The sequence below is a fragment of the Tenebrio molitor genome, chromosome 9 (assembly GCF_963966145.1).
Source record: "Tenebrio molitor chromosome 9, icTenMoli1.1, whole genome shotgun sequence".
Taxonomy (NCBI): Eukaryota; Metazoa; Arthropoda; class Insecta; order Coleoptera; family Tenebrionidae; genus Tenebrio; species Tenebrio molitor.
In genome coordinates this window covers 14424325-14442497 of record NC_091054.1, presented here as the reverse complement: position 1 = coordinate 14442497, position 18173 = coordinate 14424325, and the positions used below count along the sequence as shown (strand labels likewise).

Below are 18173 nucleotides of genomic sequence, written 5' to 3'. Positions count from 1 at the left end.
TATTTAAATCTACAAGGAATGTCAGTGACTAAAAACACATAACACAATAAGTCCGATTGTTAGAGAATATCGATTTTGTTAAAAGCATATTGGAAATATTTTGAACTGTAGGCAATTTTTTCAAACAGTTGTGACAACCTGTCAGAAGATCAATAATGTTGTGGATCTTTGTTTGGTACACGTGATTTGCAGGTAACTATCTTTGTTGGCTGCTTCGCGTGTTGTTGCACGGCTAACTTCAGCAATATTTAGTACGAAAAAATGGTGTAAGATGTGAGATCGTTTTAAAATGTGATTAAAGCAGCTAATGTGGCATAATTTTAATTTTATTCTTTATAAATTATTTAAATGAATAGCAATGCATTCATCTGGTACAAATTCCCACGATTCAAGCGATGACTCGCACCACAAATTAAATTTATCCGATAACGCAGGAACCCGACCGAAATTTAAGTTTCCACCAAAGCCTCGTCTCTCCAAAAGCGTAAATAATTCGTACGTCTCATCGCAGTCGGATAGTTCAAATAGCGCACAAAATTTCCGCAAGACCAAAAGGAAAAACAAAAAAGCTAGCAGATTGCCTCCGTTGGGCATATTTTGGGATATCGAAAACTGCCAGGTGCCCAGGAACAAAAGCGCCTCAGCCGTAGTACAAAGAATCAGGGAGTTTTTTTTAGAGAAATACAGAGAAGCCGAGTTTTTGGTCGTGTGCGATGTGAAGAAAGAACGACAACAAGTGATCCAAGAGCTGCACGACGCTCAAGTTAACTATCAATCTCACTTGTAAGGAATCGTTTGACCGGTGTCGTTTTAGGTAAATTTAATACACGTGGCATCTACTTCAAAAAACGCAGCTGATGAGAAATTGAGACAGTCTTTGAGGCGCTTCGCTGAGATTTATCCAGCGCCCTCATCAGTTGTCTTGATTTCAGGTGATATTAATTTCGCCGCTGATTTGTCTGATCTCAGATATCGTAAAAAAATACGGGTGATATTAGTTCATAATGCAAACGTAGCAGACGCTTTAATTCTCTGTGCTAATGAACATTATTACTATTCAACTATCACAGAGGGGCTGCCCAAAGAGAGAACCAAGGTGATTTTGCTTATTGCTTGGCTTATGTTGCACGCGCTGTACAGCTATGTGTTGTTTAATAAATTGTCATTGAAAGCAACTGGTTGCTTTATTTTAAGGGACCGTCTAACGATTCAGCATATTTACTTGTTTCTAATCTGCCCACGAATTTAAGTGCCACCACTATCAAGAACAGGTTAAATTTTTTATGTAATAATTGTGGGGGACGAGTGGTTGACATCCAACAAGAAGAGGGTTTTGCTTACATCAGGTTTTCCAATCAAGATTTTGCAAACAGGTTGGTAGAGAAATAAAAGTCACTAGAGTTTTTATTCTTGATAAATATTAAAAAAGCTGCCACACAAAAAGCGGTAGAATCAGTTAAATCCAGTATGTCGTTTTTATTTTATTAATAAAGTCAATAAAATTATTAAAATGGCACATTATAAACCATATGAAAAAGATTTCAGGTATGTAATTGAATTGTTATTATAATTTTGTCATTGAAGTTGGTTTAATAGTCACAGTTGTATTTTTTTTTTTATTTTGTTCAGGGCACAGAAACGAATCCAAGGAGAAGACGTCTTTGGAAATAAAATTAAAGCAGTGACGCCGTCGCTCAGAAATTATACAGGTTGATTTTATCATATTTTTTTTGTTTGTTATTCAAATTTGACTGTTTTAATTTGCAGGACGAAAAGTAAAAGGCGATGGTGCATTTCAAGGCCATCAATTTTGTTCGGCTCGGGGCCTACCCCAAGATCCGCTGCCAAATTTTTCATCCAAAGACTCGAAAAAATTCCCATACGTAAGTTTCAGACACAGTAACTAATTCCCGCTGCGATCAAATGATGACTAAGGCCGAGTTTGAGACCCAGAAATTGAATTCCAGATCGGCTGTGAATTCCTAAGGGGTAATTTGTTACCCCAAAGTTGAATTCCAGATCTTCCGTGAGTTCTTTTTGGGCTCTGATAACACAATGAAGCAACTCTGATTCACGCTCCTGTTAACAATTTAATACGTTGTTTAATTTAGTTTTAAACGTACGATTGATGTTTAGGATTTGGGTCAAGATTTTGTATGCCGTCCGATTGCTGGGGCAACGTCCTTGATGGAGGCGAATTATGGAGCCTCGACGCGCCGTCCTAGGACTCCACAAGAAGCCCTCCAAGGTTTACCAGCTCGTGTTCACAAAACTAGTGGTAGTTCGGAATACAGTGATGATGGGAAAATGCAGTTAGATAATGCCAAAGCTAATCAACCTGTAGATTTGATTATTTCCAATCTGGATGCCAGCATTAATATCAAGGAACTTAGAAGACTGCTCACCAATATGTTAAAGGAATATGCAATGGTAGGTTCTGTACATGGTGACAAGAATTTAATGATTATAATTGTTTAATTTATTATAGTGAAAAGCTACTTAATTTTTCTTTATACTTAAGATAAGGATTTAACAGTTACTGAATTTTTTTGCTAATTGAAATTGTAATTTATTTACAATAATTTACTGATCTAACACTTTATAAAATCGCTTGTAACAATCGCGTAATAGTAAGAAAGACGACTTATTTTAAGGATGAATAAGATCCTATTATAATTTAAAACATTGAGCCGTATCACGACACCGTTATTAAAGATGGCGTTATTTAAAGTCGTGATTAAAGTAAACATAAAACGATATAGATTTATGCAATCATAACCTACCAGAAAGAGATGAATTCGTCACCATGGTAATTAAAGTCATGATTAAATTTAATAAGGGTGTTGTGATACGGCCCATAGTTTGTTGTCAACGCAACACAAACGCACTAGAAAAGCACTATTTTTCATTTTAAACAAGCAAGTTTTACGACTAAACTAAATTTATTTTGTTTATAAAAAACTAACTGCACAATGCACCATTTGACAACTGATTAAATTAATATTGTAAGACCTTTATATAAAATTGTGTTTGGATGTTTTAAGTTTAATTCAAAAAAATATAATTCTGAATTGCTGTCCTATCATCGATTTTACTGCGACGGAATACCGGATTAAACTTTAAAAATCATGAAGGTTTACCGAATATTTAATTAACAAATGACGTTTCCATCTTTTGTTGTAATTTATACAAAATGACTCATTTACCAACTGTTCGTTTGGTATTGATTTTTTTACAGAAAGTTTTAACTCGGGAATTATCATTTCTAGATAGTATCGTTTAGTAGTTTAATACAAGTCTGATGTTTTTTTTTTTTTAATATGAAAGGATGTTACATTTCTCTAAATGTAAATTTTGTATAAAATTCATGTTTTCCTTTTCAGATTTTAAGCTTAAATGTAACTGTGCAAACAGACGGAACTCCAGTAGCGAACATAAAAGTGAATAATCAACAAGCAGCGCAATTCATCATTTCACAGCTTCATCGTCAGAAACTGGGACACAAAAGAATCGTCATCTCATATGCTCAAAGTAACTCGCCTGATCCTGAGCAGTTGAGAGCAATGGTGATCAGTATATTACAGGTAAGATTAAGTACAATAAAAACAGCACGTATTGTTTTTTAAGTTTATTATATACATGATATTTGCGAAAACTTTACAAAAAAAAGTTTCGTTGGACCGGTGGCGTTACAGTAGACATGGATATTAAAAAGTGGATTTTTTTTGTATTTTTTTTAAACTAAGCTGACCCGTGTTTGTGCACGAGATCAAAGAAAGATGTTATTAATAATAACCTCCATATCCGCCATAGCCGTAGGGGGAAGCATAACCAGCATACCCTCCAAGACCTCCATAACCTACAGCACCATAGCCGTAGTCACCGTAGAATTGGGGTTGGGGCTTGGGGAGGGCGAAAGCGAAAGCTACGAGAGCGAAGAACAAGAACTGCAAAGGCACAAACAAATATAAATCGATTGTTAAAAGTATTAATGTGGAGATCTTACCAGTTTGAACATTTTGTAGGTAGTTGTGTTGACTTGTGCGAAACGAAATCTGATTTTACACCGGCCGGGTCTGAGGTTTTATAGTGGTTGTTGGTCGGGGGTGTGTCGCAGTTGTTTTGGAGGTGAAAACGAAACCCACTACACACACCCATCAAAATAATGTTAATTAGGCCAACTCATTCGTTCCAAGATTTATGTTGAAACAACTTTTTTGTATGCATAATGTTTCCCTTTAGTTTTCGTGTTGATGTCTTGTTAAGCATCACGTGTAATTTTTTTGATGCTTAAGTGAAATACAGGTTTTCACGGTCATTGTCGAATTGTGTCAAGACTTCCGGGTTTTACTCGATTTTTCCATTATTACCCTACAAACATGCACTCGTCCTATTAAAAGTAACTACCAAATAAATTATCTTTTTGTCTTGTAAATTTGGCAAATGTGATGTTATCTGCAAAAAAAAAACAAAATAATTTGTGTTGTCGGCATTCTGGTAAAGACTTATTTTCCTATTGTCATATAAATTAGTCAAGTTATGAATTTCAATAATTTAGCATTTATCTTGGCCTAGAAAATTTTTGTTAACCGGTTTTTCACATTCAAGGTGATAATTCAAGCTTTTGTTGACTCTTTGGTTGTTGTATCCAAAATTTTAAAGTTTAAAGTTAAGAACTAATTAAAACCAGACTAAATTAACAGATATCATTTAGTAAAAATAATTATTGCATAAGTGGTTTTGAAATTTTGATATTAAGTCTCCTAAATTTAATTTTTTAGGCGCTGTATATATAACTTCTCAAAAAATGATATTCTAACGAGGAAACACTCTCACTGGGGGGTTTGATTTCGCAAGAAACTGAAGGTATAAGCGGTAGCCTTAGACAAAGTTTAGATAACACGCAAAATAGACCTGTTTATGGCTTATACAAAAAGAGAAATAAATACTTAGATTACTTGTAAAAGAATAGTAGTTTATTTGACGAGTTTGTGTGTAAATTGGGCCTTTGTGAAACGAACGTTTTAAAGGCCCACGAGTGCCAAAAAAGGGCCAATTTACACACGAACGAGTTGAATACAACGTTTTTTTGTTCGACAAGCCCCTTAAAGGCTCCAAATCGCTTGAAACCTTTAAAATTAGCTTGACGTTTCGTTTTGACAAGTTGTGACATTTATCAAAATCCGTTCACATAGGAGAAAATTCTCAAATTCTGACAGTGTCGAACAAAAATAGTTAAACTACTATTATTTAACGAGTTCGTGTGTAATTTGGGCTTTTCTTGGCATGAGTGGGCCAGTTTAAAACTCGAGTGAAACGAGAGTTTTAAAGGTCCACGAGTGCCAAAAAAGGCCCAATTTACACAAGAACGAGTTGAATACAACGTTTTTTTGTTCGACAGGTCCCCCCAAAGGCTCCAAATCGCTGAAAATCTATAAAATTAGCTTGACGTTTTGTTTTGACAAGTTGTCAAATTTAGCAAAATCCGTTCACACAGGAGAAAATTCTCAAATTCTGACAGTGTCGAACAAAAAACAATTTTATGAGATGAAATCATTTTAATTAATTTAATTTACATAATAAAATGATTACCAGGGAAGATAAAGTGCTCGAAACAATAGTATATACGGTATCTTTTTTTTTAACGCTGGCCATAGGGATTTACATGATAAAAACTTTGGATAGTGTTGTGGGGTTCAGGAAACACCCCACCACAGATCGAGCAGACCTGGGTAACCAGGAGAACGAAAATAAAAAAAAAAACAACTCGCAGCAGGCGCTGAAGGGTTGAGAAAAAATCGGTGACGCTTTGTAAAATTATTGTTCATTTCATTACTGTTGTTTTCAAAATAAACGTTTGTTTTTGTGGATAATTTCCATTGATTGAACGGCCCACGAGGCGACGCTATAGTGTTAATAAGCTTTTTAGTAGGAATTTTTAAGTGAAATTTGACAGAATATTAGATTAGTATTTTATAAATCAATTTCAGTTTATTTTATACTACAGAATAAGATAATTACGGAATTAACTAAAAAAAAGTACATAAAATTCATAACATTATTTCTTGCCCAGGGTTTATAACCGTCAGACAGTTACAAAATGCAGCCTATGGAAGACAGTTTGAACAATTTATGAAATGAAAAGTCAAAAATAATTAAATTAGTTTAATATTGTTGAAGTGAATTTTATTTATTTTTCCGGAAATAGTCTTGGAAACAACATTTTCCTGTTTATTTACGCGCTGGAAAATTGAATTTTCCGGAGTAGTACTGTAAAGACTTTACAAAACGCAAATAGTATATTAAAGAACGAGTTTTATAAGGGTTGATTTGGCGCACGAGTTCCAGGTGTAGAAAACGACCCGTAGGGGAGTTTTGTATGGAGCGAGTGCGCCAATGCCCTTATAAAACAAGTTTTTTATGTTATTTTTTAGAATTTGCACCCTTGTTTTAATTTTTAAATAAAAAAATTAAATTTTCAAATTCTAGGGAATTTTGTATTAATTGGTAATTCAAGGTAACAGATGCAACTACATCTGCAACATATGTTAAAAAGTAGAGTTTGAACATTAATATTGGAAGTTTTTTTGTTTAATGACAATAATACACTGAAATATTGATAAAAATTTTCTTAGAGATCTATTAAACTACGAGTGCTTTAAGAGATAGCCATAAACGACTCCAAATTGAATACAACAATAGACCTATTAGAGACGCAGATTCTAAAAATAAATTTTTTCGATGTTTTTTACTTTGTAACTATAGTTGCCAACAAAATTGACAAACTTGATTTTTGTGGAATTTGTAAAAAAAAATTCTAAAATTTGTAAATTTCGTTTTTTTTTACGATTTCCGGAAAAATTTAATACAAAACACGTCAGTAAAATCTCTTATTGACTCGGAGCTTTAAAATACTCGGCACAACGTGCTTCGTTTTTCAATTTAACTCCTCTTCAGTAATGTGAGATTTTCCTGACTTTTATGTAAATAACTATTGATGTAATTATGATTTCCTATGTTTTGTTGTGAAATAAAACTGCACACTTCAAAGTCTATTCCATTCAATAATTTCTTTATTTGAAAAAGTGTTCATTGAAAATTATTACTATTTGATGTTTGTTGAGTTTACATTATGTCAGCCTACTTGGCAAGCCACGTGGTAAATTTAATAAATTTATTTTTGCTCTAATTCCCTGATTATTTTGTTTTGTACGATGGACCTAACTGAAATTGATTTATAAAATACTAATCTAATATCCTGCCAAATTTCACTTGAAAATTTCTACTAAAAAGCTTATTAACAGACCCTAAACTTTTTAACATGTAAATCCCTATGACCAGCGTTAGAAAAAAGGCACTGTAATTATTGTTATACGAGTTGCGCAAGACAGTCTATTGTCGAATGAGAGGGTTTAAAAGAACGAGTTCGACGACATGTCTTGTGAAACGAGTGTAACATGCTATTTTTTCTATTTCGGCTTCATTAATTTCATTTTTTTAAATGTAAAATAAATATCTAGTGACTTTTATTTTAATGGAATTGGGTTGGTATTGACGAAGCAATGTCATTTTATTGAAAATTAAATTTCAAATTGTCTCCTAAACGTTACAATAATAATCTACCCCTTAATAGTTTATTTTGATGCAAAAAATGGATTCAGGTTCAAATGACATCACATTTAACACTGAAATTTACTATCAATACCAACCCCACATTCAATAGTCACAAGAAACGATGCTATAAAATTCATCATTGTGAAATTGTTTTCGGTGTCACAAAATGCTCATTGCATGGACCTAGTAATAGTACCTCCATGGCTCACCGAAGTAGAAAAAATGTATTTGTGTACAATTCACGTTTAATGAAAAATTATTGGTTAGAAATATCACAAAAGTTAAACCAAAGACAAAGTTTTCGGTTTTTCTTTCTCATTTTTTTCCTCGTGGTGTATAAATCATTAAATAAATCAGCAGGTTCCATTACTTTAAGAGATTTAATATTTTAGGAAGCTCCGGATAACAACATGCCTCTTTTCAAATTCATAGAACTCTTGGAATCGCGTTATCACTGTACGGTCTCAGTTTCGGAAGTAAACAAACTTAAAGACGTCTGCAAAATAACTGACAATCTAGGCTCTAGAATAATCTCATTCACTCAACAGTTCAAATCATCGCCACCGCCAAATCTGAGCAAGGTTTGTGAAACGTGAGACGAAAACAAAACATATCTTATCATTTTTTTTTTTCCAAAGACTCTAGTCCCCTATTGTATCATCCACTGCGCGAACGGGTTGCCGAATCTTGGCTGGTGTGAGCTCAACACAATTCAGAGTCCCAACGTCACGATGCCGTTAAAAACTTTCGCTGCAAAACTGAACGGATTGTTAAATCTCCACTTGGGGTCGATGCCTCTTTTGAGTTTTCAAGCGTGTTATGAGCAGGAATGTCACGAGTCGCTCCCCGTCGATTCGAATGGGGTACCCTTGGAACATCTAATATCGTGCGTCCCCAACGTCGAAATTAAATGTTCGGGACCTAACAAGAATATCAAAATTGTCAAACGAGAAATCAGGAGTGTGGAAGTCGACGAAGAGGCCGTCCTGAAGACTGTACCCCCGTCTCTGGCTCCCAACATCAGCTTGTTGTGTCGAGAGCTGGTAGATCTGTTGAAGACCACCGACAAGTGTCAGTTGTTCCTGAGCAAGTTTATTCCAGCTTACCATCATCATTTTGGGCGACAGTGCCACGTTGCCGACTACGGATACACTAAACTCATAGATCTCTTCGAATCAATTTCTCACGTTGTCCAGGTCTTCAGTTTTTTATGTGTCAGAGCAATGCGTATTAATTTTTTGTTCGAATTGTAGATCATGGGCGACGGCACTCGTAAAATCATCACGTTATCTCATCAGGCTCAGATGCGTCGATTCACGTCAGATTTACTTCGAGTGCTAAAAGTACAACCGGCCAAACAGATCAGTCTGGGTGATTTTTCTGGTGCTTACGAGAAAGTTATGAATAAGCCGTTCAGTCCAGTTGATTATGGTCTGTGCACTTTCCAAGACTTGCTGGAGGAAGTACCAGAAAATATCATCGTGATAATGCAAGTTGAAGACAATGTTGTCATTTCCGTGCCAAAAAGAGAACAGACTGCCAAAGAAATAATGCGAACAAAACAGTTTGCCATGGAAGTGATAGACATCTTGAGACATTCCCCTAATTGTACCATGTTGTTCAATAAATTTGTACCCGCCTACCATCATCATTTTGGCCACCAGTGCAGAGTCTCGGATTATGGGTTCAGCAAACTTATTGAACTTTTCGAAGCCATTCCGGACGTCGTTAAGGTGAGTTGCTGTCTTAGTTATTATTGCTACATTCACTACAAAATGTGAACTTTCACAGATCCAAGAACTATCCGAAGGTGAACGTACCGTCAGCCTTACGTTGAATCAATCGTTCAAAGTTTTGGGCAGTCAGGTTGTCAGTTTAGTGAGAAATTCGCCCACGTCGTCTTTACCTTTGGATGAGCTCCCTAGGATTTATTTGAAGGAGTGCGGTTATCCGCTCAAACCGCACGTATACGAATGTGAAACATTCCTAGAACTTATTGAGAAAATCTGTGATTACATTCAGGTATTCGGAAAAAATATCGAGCCTTCAAATAAATATATATTTACAGTAGGCGTAGGCGACATTCTAATTCTGTTAACAGTGTAAAGTAATTTTTGTAGGTAACCAATTATTCTCCAGAGTTACACAGGTTACGTATTAAGCTTTTTCCATCTTTTTCCCAATTTCACATTGTCATATTCTGTGGAGGGGGAATAGGGAGAATGCACTACAAAAATTAAAAATATTTTCTAACCTAATTTTATTTCGTTAAAATGTCAAGTCGTTTCTTGTGTAATTTTCTACGCTGGAAAAATGTTGCAAACAATTGAATCTCCATAGGTTGCTCTAAATATAAATTTATTTGAAGGCCCGTTAGTTGTAGTCGTTTTGGTACAGTACAGATTTTTAGGTTGTGGAGACCGCCGCCGGTCTATTGCTTGTCGCTGTGGATAACGACTTCATCTCAGTCATGAAAGTTCGAACATGGTCTCTTCTTCTAAAGTCGCCACATTGTAAAGACTTCTCCACGTTCAAGTACGAGTACCAGTCGCGGTATAACAGTGATGTATCGTTGAACGATTTGAAACAGTTACGCAATGTTGTTTCGTTATCGGTCGGTAACGATGCGAACTACATTGCTTTAACAGATTTATACGTACTAGCGGCACAGCTGTATCATGTGTTGTACATCAACGGTGGAAGTATTTTATTCAATAATATCGAAAGACTGTACACTCAAGCCTTTGGGAAGAACATCAGATTGTCAGAGTTTAATATAAATTCCGTCGACGAACTTTACGAACAGTTCGATTTCTTATTTTTTATTTGCGGATATAAGAAGAGCGTCCTCGCACTGAATAGAAATTTAGCAGGTGAGTTGTCGCATACTTTGGCAAAGTTTACTGTGTTACTTCATGAACTTCAGAGTATCAGGTGGGTCTCCCGGTTCAAATTTATAATGTCAACCACATGTCAAAGAAATGGCCACCTCCCCCTATACACAAGATGACACCGACTATGCCAATGAAGAAAATTTCACCTCCTAAACCAGACACTCCACCCACACCGGTAAGTAACCTGTTGGTTCCGCACATTTCACCCTGGGAAATGTTGAAGATGATATCAAGGTGTTCATTAACATAACATGAGATAAAATTGAATTTTGCTGCCTTGCGCTTTACGACTCTTTTTATAAACTTGGACTCATGAAATAAATAAATACATTCTATTGTATTGTTTGATATCGTGTTTATTTTATAATTACATGTTTCAGACTACCACTCCATGGACTCCCTGTAGAAGAAACCCTTCCTTGGAGAGTAATTTGGTAATAGGGACAACTTTTAAATTTGTAGAGAAATATCTCTCCTGTTTTTAGAGTCTATCAATACCGTTACCCATTATTCAGAATCCCCAGTTATTGGGTAATCCATATGATTTAATATCACCGGCGAGACATCTTTTCTCCGTAAATAGGAATCCGTGGGGTAAAGCTCCAGATCCGACAGAACTTCCAATGCCTGATAAACTCATGATGAAAGGAATGGTATCGGATGATTCAACAGATTCTGGGGTCAATTCAAAACTGGAAAATTCACCGTCAGATAACGAAACCGAACCTGGGGCTTGCGGTGAGTTTTTTTTTCAAACATAAAAAAAAAGATTCATTTTCTTTTCAATGTAGGGTCAGGCGCGAAACGTCGTTTCACAAGTTATTTAAGTTTCGATAAGTAAGTATCGTCGGTTCCAAAAAAATTAATTTAAGTTAATACTGTGATTGTACTTAGTTGTAAAAATTAATGTTAACTTGTTCTGTTTTGTTAAGGTTGGTAACATTGTCCGATATACCTGTAATTGTAAAAGTGCTTTCAATTAGTCTGATAATGTAATATTGTGATGGTGTTACCAACTTACGCTTCATTTTCTTCTGTAATCTAATATTAGTGTTATATTTACATGAAAAGATACACTGAAATTGTTTTTGTTGCTCAAGCAAATGCTTTTAAAGAGTCGTATGTACAAATATTTTTATAATCTTTGTGACTTTAATTATTATGAATTTAAATATTACGTTGTCCCCTGTACTTATAAGTTTTACCACCATTGTAGAATTTTTCAAAATAATAAATTTGTACTTTTCCAATAATTAACAGTTTTTAATTCAAAAACACCCTACATTAATATTGTATGATACAGTATTACACTACTTGCAACAAGAAAGGCTAGTTGGCAGTGAGTTTCTTACTCGATATCCTTCTTGCCTGAACCAACAGGACCATGTCTGCGTTCCCAAATCATGCGGTGCTTTTGTTTCATATAGGCAGTTTTAACATTATGATAACCTCCCAAATCCCCATCTAAAATAACAAGTTACATGACTCGTAAACCATTTTGAAACTCACATTTAATGAACCAATTGGTAGTAGCTTCTTCATATTGTTTCCAAATATGCTTGCACTTCTCTAGATGATCAGGGGCCTCATATAAAGTACAATCTTCAAATCGGTTTCGCAGAATTGATAAAATATTTGAATCAACTAACCTGCAGTTACATAACAATGTAACATTATAAAAGTGTTACACACACTAATTCACCTGTCTCGTCTGTATTGCTCGTTGGCTTCATAATAACATACAACGTCATCTGTATAGCACTCATCAATTGTGGGGACCCGACGAAACTTTTGGTGGTACCATGGGTAACTTTTTTGGTTAGGTTCTACAATCTTTTCTGCAACACAAGAATAGCGAGTTTACGTTAATTCTTGTCGTGAAAGTTTCCAAATGGTTTGCTGAATAGTAAGTGACGGTTTTGAAATACATAATTCATATCAGCATTGAAAGGTTAAGTTCAAACACAAAAATTTACCTCGAACCCAAACTGTCGGTGTAACTAGAATGTTAGCCACCGAATTGAAAAATTTTTCCATTACATTTCGTGGCTCTGATTCTGGCATTTTGTTAAAGTTTAAAAAAAAATGTTTTGCAGCTAACCCCTGAATGACAGGTGAAGGAAGCAGTGTGAAGTTAGCAGGTGAAGGTGAGGAAATTTATTTCCAATTCAAACAAATATTAAGCGTTGGGTCAAATCGTTGAGTTTTAACTTAAATTTAAGTACATTTTCATACATATTCAAAGCACAATAACTGTTAATATGAAATATTTAAATGTATTAAAATTATAATAAAAATTAACATTAGCTGTGAAGTTAGCCCCTGACAGAACGAAGAGAAGGGTGAACAATGGTGAGTTGATCATAACATCAAAGTTACAACGTACGAAACTCCATCTTCCAGCAAGTTAAATAGACGCACGAAGTAGAACGTACGTGTGAGATAGCAGCAGACGCGTAAAACTAGACACATCTATTTCTCAGTTATCTGTTGTGTGTCACCAAAAGAACATAATGAAAAGGGAAATTGCAAAATTAGTCGTAATTGTTTTCGGTTGTTGACGAATCTGTGATAATTGATAAATTCTAAACAATTAAACTAGTAGCTGTAAATCTCCCCAAAGACGGTAACAAACGAATTTCTAAGCCTTCTAGTTACGTCAAATTTCCTATCATAGTTGGCTAATGTAATATGGCCGCCTGAAATACGACAGCATTTCATGTCTTTTGTTGTGTGAATTCAGTGTTTGTTGAGGAATGGAGCTTAGAGTGGGCAACAAATACAGGCTAGGCCGAAAAATAGGTTCTGGATCCTTCGGGGATATATATTTAGGTAAGGTTGGGGTGTTTTTCCGTTGTAAACAAACAGTGACTTCACACAAAAAATGCAACAAAAATCCTTTATTTTCAGGTACCAATATATCTACGGGAGAGGAAGTCGCTATAAAGTTAGAATGTATCAAGACAAGACATCCACAGTTGCATATAGAATCAAAATTCTACAAAATGATGCAGGGTGGAGGTAAGATTTGAATCCTTGTTGTAGTTACATTTTTTGAGATCTGCCACATTTTCTTTTTCATGTGACAAATATTAGATGTCTAATATTTTATCTGTTGTTAAATAGTTTATTGATAGTAAGGTATTTACCAACATTTTAAATTTTGTAGTGGGGATTCCACAGATAAAGTGGTGTGGTTCAGAAGGTGATTATAATGTGATGGTAATGGAACTTCTCGGACCATCATTAGAGGATCTGTTTAATTTCTGTTCTCGTCGTTTTTCACTGAAAACGGTCCTTCTATTAGCTGACCAACTAATCTCTCGCACGGACTTTATCCACTCGAGAAATTTCATTCATAGAGACATTAAACCTGATAACTTTTTAATGGGACTTGGTAAAAAGGGTAATCTAGTTTATATAATCGATTTTGGATTGGCAAAGAAATATAGAGATGGCAGAACCCACCAACACATACCATATAGGGAAAACAAAAACTTGACAGGTGAGTAAATCTGTCATTGACATTGTAATTGTAAAAATGTATCCATCAGAAAAGTGAATGTGTATCAATAATTTTACATAATAACGCGGAAAAGGCAATAAAGGTCAGTGCTATTGCATACGAGGTAAAGTTGGTTTTATTTGATTATGTAAATTCTAAATTCACTTAAGGCTATATCCATCCTGCCACTGTTTCGAAATTAAGAGTAAACAAATCCTGTTTGTGCGCTAATATTTGTTATTAAAACGTCTCCAAGGTCGACTGTTGCGAAAATTACAAAAATTTACTGCAGGTACTGCAAGATATGCCAGCATAAACACACACTTAGGTATAGAACAGTCAAGAAGGGATGATTTGGAATCTTTAGGTTACGTTTTAATGTATTTCAATAAAGGGTCGTTGCCGTGGCAAGGTTTGAAAGCGGCAACTAAGCGACAAAAATATGAAAGAATTTCTGAGAAAAAGATGTCAACACCCATAGAAGAACTGTGCAAGGTATCTTCTAACGCGATTCGTGATCATAGATTATGGTTTCATTGAGTTTTATTACAGGGATTCCCCATGGAATTTCCAACCTATTTGAATTACTGTCGACAGTTGAGGTTTGAAGAACGGCCTGATTATAGTTATTTAAGACAACTCTTCCGTTCACTCTTCCATCGCCAAGGTTTTACTTATGATTATGTATTTGACTGGAACATGCTCAAATTTGGTGAGTGTCGTTAAATTTTCTCATCGAGAAAGTCTAAACTATTCCTGTAATGAATCAACTGATGAGACCACTTTTTGAACGTTTTTTTTTTTTACGTTATAATTAAAAATGCGGTCGCGGAATATTTTGATTCAACGTGTTCGTTAATTAACAGTGATGTAATTTTTCGCTATCCAGATTTTTTTCGATTCACAAATTATGCAAAAATATGTAAATTATGCTAAAACCAAGCATGCGTACGCTCACTTATAATGAAGGCGATTTTCAATTTACTATGTAATTTCATTCGAATTTTACCAAAGGATACTTTTATTAAGATTTATACACCACTACTAGCAATTAAAAATGTATTTTATTCAAGAAAGCCATGCGTTTCTTCAAAGTTTTATGAAACTTGGTTAAATTTTTCAACTAAACACCTGTTCGTTGCCAGTTTCCGCTTTTAACCACTTGTTTCAGAATAACTTGTTTTTAATGACGCGACGGGTTGCTTCCAATTCGATAAAATAATTGATGATTTTTCAATATTTGAAAAGTACCAGTTTCAAAGTTGGTGTCTTGTACAGGTGGATCTCGAGGAAGTCATTGTGAAGAAAACACCGGACGTTCAGGTACTCGTTACGGAAGTCACGCTGCAACTCCGGGAGATTCGACACCAACAGCCCCCCAGACTAGAACAAGGAGACCCCATGATAGAATGGATATCGTGCCTACGAACACTACCGCGCCAAACCCTTTAGAAGATGTGATCAGTAGTAGTAAGTTGAAAAAACGCCTCGTAAAATTTTTATGTATTACTGTATTACATTAAGTTCATTACAACAAAATATTTAAAGTTGTTACGTCCGTACGTTCATCTCTTAACCATTGGATATTTTGTATTTTCCCGGAAATGGTGTATCATTCTGGTAATAAAAAAACCTCGCACAGCGCCAACGGTTAAAGGATGAACTAGTGTTGTCATTTTGATTTTATCTTGGTTGGCCATGTTCTTAAACAAATGTCGATTGTGACAGTTGACGTATCGACACGATCGATATAATTTGAAATCGTTTTTAGTTGATGGTAAAAATGTTGCCTTTGTTTAGATTCCCCACGGTTATATGACAGCCACGAGCGACGAGTGTCGATGAGATTGCGTGCCGGTCAGGGGGCCCCGAACGCTTCCACGTCAGATTTAAGTAATTCAAAACAAGCAAAGTGAGTTCCTATTACGACTTGATCGTTGCACATCACTTCATGTTTTTACGATTGTTATGCTGTCAACTGACTTGCTTTGTTTTATTTTTTTCCATTTATTTTTCGTTATCTTCACCATTCATCACCATCCATCCGTAATCATCCTTGAACGACGGGAAAACTATGTGTGATGTTTGTTTGTTTTGGAAGCGCCTCCGGAGTAGCAATGGCGCCCCCCAACCAGACGGCGGGTCAAGCAGGCCCGCCTAGGAGAGGAAGCGCGTCGAAAGATCCACCAACAAGACTCAAAAAGTGAAATGAATCTAAACCAACAGTGATACATTATAATGGATTGGTCTTGTGATTTTGTTAAGTTTCGTAACTTTGGTTTCTTATTATGAATATTTTGTTACGTGCAATGGAATTACTGTAGTAAGCATCTGTTCAACTCTTCTTGTGATAATTTTTTACGTTCTTTCCGTCTCTGTATTGAGAGTTGATGGAATTGGAGGTCCCTTTACTAATTTGAATAGTTTGTTTTTTCTTTCTTTAAATAATTCCATTGTGAGGTTTCGTATTTAAAGTGGTAGCAACAAATAAACGAATAGACGTTTAAATTGACAGAACTTACCGGAAGACAAATTGAAAACGAATCAGTTTTATTGACGGGACTTTTGTACATATCTAGACTGATCAACTATCGTGTATTTTGTTGTATAATAGCATAAGTGTTTAGTTTTTCTTTTGTGACAAACAAACTTTTGTATAAGGAAAGTATAATTAGCTAATGTCAACACCAATGGAGGACATAAGTAAACCTAAAAGTTGGTGGCACTGACTGTATAATTCATTTACCATTTTGTAACAAAAAATGTAAACTATGTGCAAAAAATAATCTTAAGTCAATTCGTCTTTTCTTTAAGTTTGCGTGAATTTGTTGCGCTTCAACACTATACATATAGCGGAAATATCAAATTCTTGATGGGGTCAAGCGTGATGAGTTTATTTTGTGTTACTTCTTAACGTGTGTGTGCGCTATGATTCATTCACACTGCAATTGATAAGTTTTACTTTGGTAAATATCTTATGTGAATATTTAGAGGACTGTTGGCTATATGCTGTCATTTCACATGTGTTCTATTTGACTGCATTTGAAAGTTTTGTTCCTATGGAAATAATTTTTATAATTTATACATAACTATGAGCGAAGGTGAAGAAAATTATTCGCAGAAACTGTAATTTTAGTAATTTAATGTAATTTTGATACAATTAAAATTAACCGCATTTTAGGTTTCCTTTTCTAATTCATTTTAATAGCATATTCTAGATTATGCGTAAAATATTGCGCCAATATTTTGTAAATAAGAGATGGTCTTAAGTGTTGTACATTATAAATGAAAATAACCTCAGAATAGTGCATTATTTTGTAAATTTTGCTGAAAAAAATCGATATTAATCTTTAAGTACTTAGTCACTCGGGAATTTCTGATTGTCTCAAATTAAGCCACAGTTGTATATTTACTGTTTTAGCAAGTTATAAAATAACACAGCAGAGTGTTCTATGTTCTCATTTACTTCAAGTGTCAAAAAATCAGAATCATATTTTTTGTTTTATTTTGCTGCACTATGTATGTTAATTATGAAATAAAAGTCACTAAAAGTTTATCTGCCAGTACATTTTTCCGCGCCAATTGCCGTATCCCATCCAATTCCCATTTACTACAACACTTCCATTTATTTCGAAGTAGACTGTACAAGTCGATTATTTGTGTCGCGACTGTACTTAGATGTACTTTTTTGAGGTTAAGTTTCTAAAGGTTTGTGTTCTGTGGTTTCTATTTTGTAAATGCACTTTCTTTTCTCAGTAATATTTGGTGATTAATAATAATAAAAAGTATTTTCTCTTTTAAAGTTCAATCGATAGACTGCAGGTAATGTTTTTTTAAATGTATTTAATGCAGTAATTTAGACACTTCTTCCATTGTCTTTGGACAATGACCAACAAGTAATATTTCGCTATATCTTGTAGTCATGTTGAGAAGACCTCCAACAAACATAGAAATGAAACTAGACGATATTCGAGAATACGAGTATATGCGTCAACAGATGGCCAAAGAGCAAGAAAAACAATCAAAAGGCTGTTTCTCAGAGGCCACTCCGACTTGGTCGAATGGACCAAAAAGTAAAGATGAAATCTACTCCAGAATCGGTTACGTCCCAGAGAAACAGGCACCCACGCCAAATCGGCCCAATATTTTGTAAAGGTAGT

At 34.9% G+C, this 18173-nt stretch overlaps 3 protein-coding genes and 1 long non-coding RNA gene across 7 annotated transcripts; 2 read left to right on the top strand and 2 right to left on the bottom strand.

Moving 5' to 3' along the window:
- Positions 1–90: 90 nt before the first annotated feature.
- Marf1 (meiosis regulator and mRNA stability factor 1-like protein) lies at positions 91–11761 on the top strand. Of its 3 annotated transcripts, XM_069058398.1 has the most exons (16): positions 91–763; positions 815–1096; positions 1195–1373; positions 1630–1709; positions 1768–1883; positions 2137–2430; positions 3384–3584; positions 8007–8195; positions 8253–8810; positions 8868–9347; positions 9406–9636; positions 10025–10487; positions 10541–10683; positions 10889–10942; positions 10994–11246; positions 11300–11761. In XM_069058398.1, exons 1-16 carry the CDS (start codon positions 359–361, stop codon positions 11347–11349), a joined length of 3978 nt encoding a protein of 1325 aa, XP_068914499.1. In that variant the 5' UTR covers positions 91–358; the 3' UTR covers positions 11350–11761. The 3 variants fall into 3 exon arrangements, with proteins under 3 accessions (XP_068914499.1, XP_068914500.1, XP_068914501.1); XM_069058399.1 differs by lacking the exon at positions 91–763 and having other exon boundaries at positions 891–1096; positions 1173–1373; XM_069058400.1 differs by lacking the exons at positions 91–763; positions 815–1096; positions 1195–1373 and adding an exon at positions 1423–1545.
- On the bottom strand, positions 3614–6302 carry LOC138138475 (uncharacterized). The gene is made up of 2 exons (XR_011162038.1): positions 4007–6302; positions 3614–3947 (listed from the first exon to the last, which is right to left on the bottom strand). It is a non-coding gene; the product is annotated as an uncharacterized lncRNA (long non-coding RNA).
- On the bottom strand, positions 11751–12699 carry ND-PDSW (NADH dehydrogenase (ubiquinone) PDSW subunit). Its single transcript, XM_069058441.1, has 4 exons — positions 12485–12699; positions 12211–12346; positions 12018–12157; positions 11751–11972 (listed from the first exon to the last, which is right to left on the bottom strand). Exons 1-4 carry the CDS (start codon positions 12570–12572, stop codon positions 11857–11859), a joined length of 480 nt encoding a protein of 159 aa, XP_068914542.1. The 5' UTR covers positions 12573–12699; the 3' UTR covers positions 11751–11856.
- Positions 12700–12872: 173 nt separating this feature from the next.
- On the top strand, positions 12873–17569 carry dco (discs overgrown). 2 transcript variants are annotated; one of them, XM_069058410.1, is made up of 8 exons: positions 12873–13340; positions 13419–13529; positions 13678–14013; positions 14306–14508; positions 14566–14725; positions 15292–15483; positions 15814–15926; positions 16112–17569. In XM_069058410.1, exons 1-8 carry the CDS (start codon positions 13265–13267, stop codon positions 16172–16174), a joined length of 1254 nt encoding a protein of 417 aa, XP_068914511.1. In that variant the 5' UTR covers positions 12873–13264; the 3' UTR covers positions 16175–17569. The 2 variants fall into 2 exon arrangements, with proteins under 2 accessions (XP_068914511.1, XP_068914510.1); XM_069058409.1 differs by having other exon boundaries at positions 12877–13340; positions 15814–15925; positions 16115–17569.
- Positions 17570–18173: the final 604 nt, after the last annotated feature.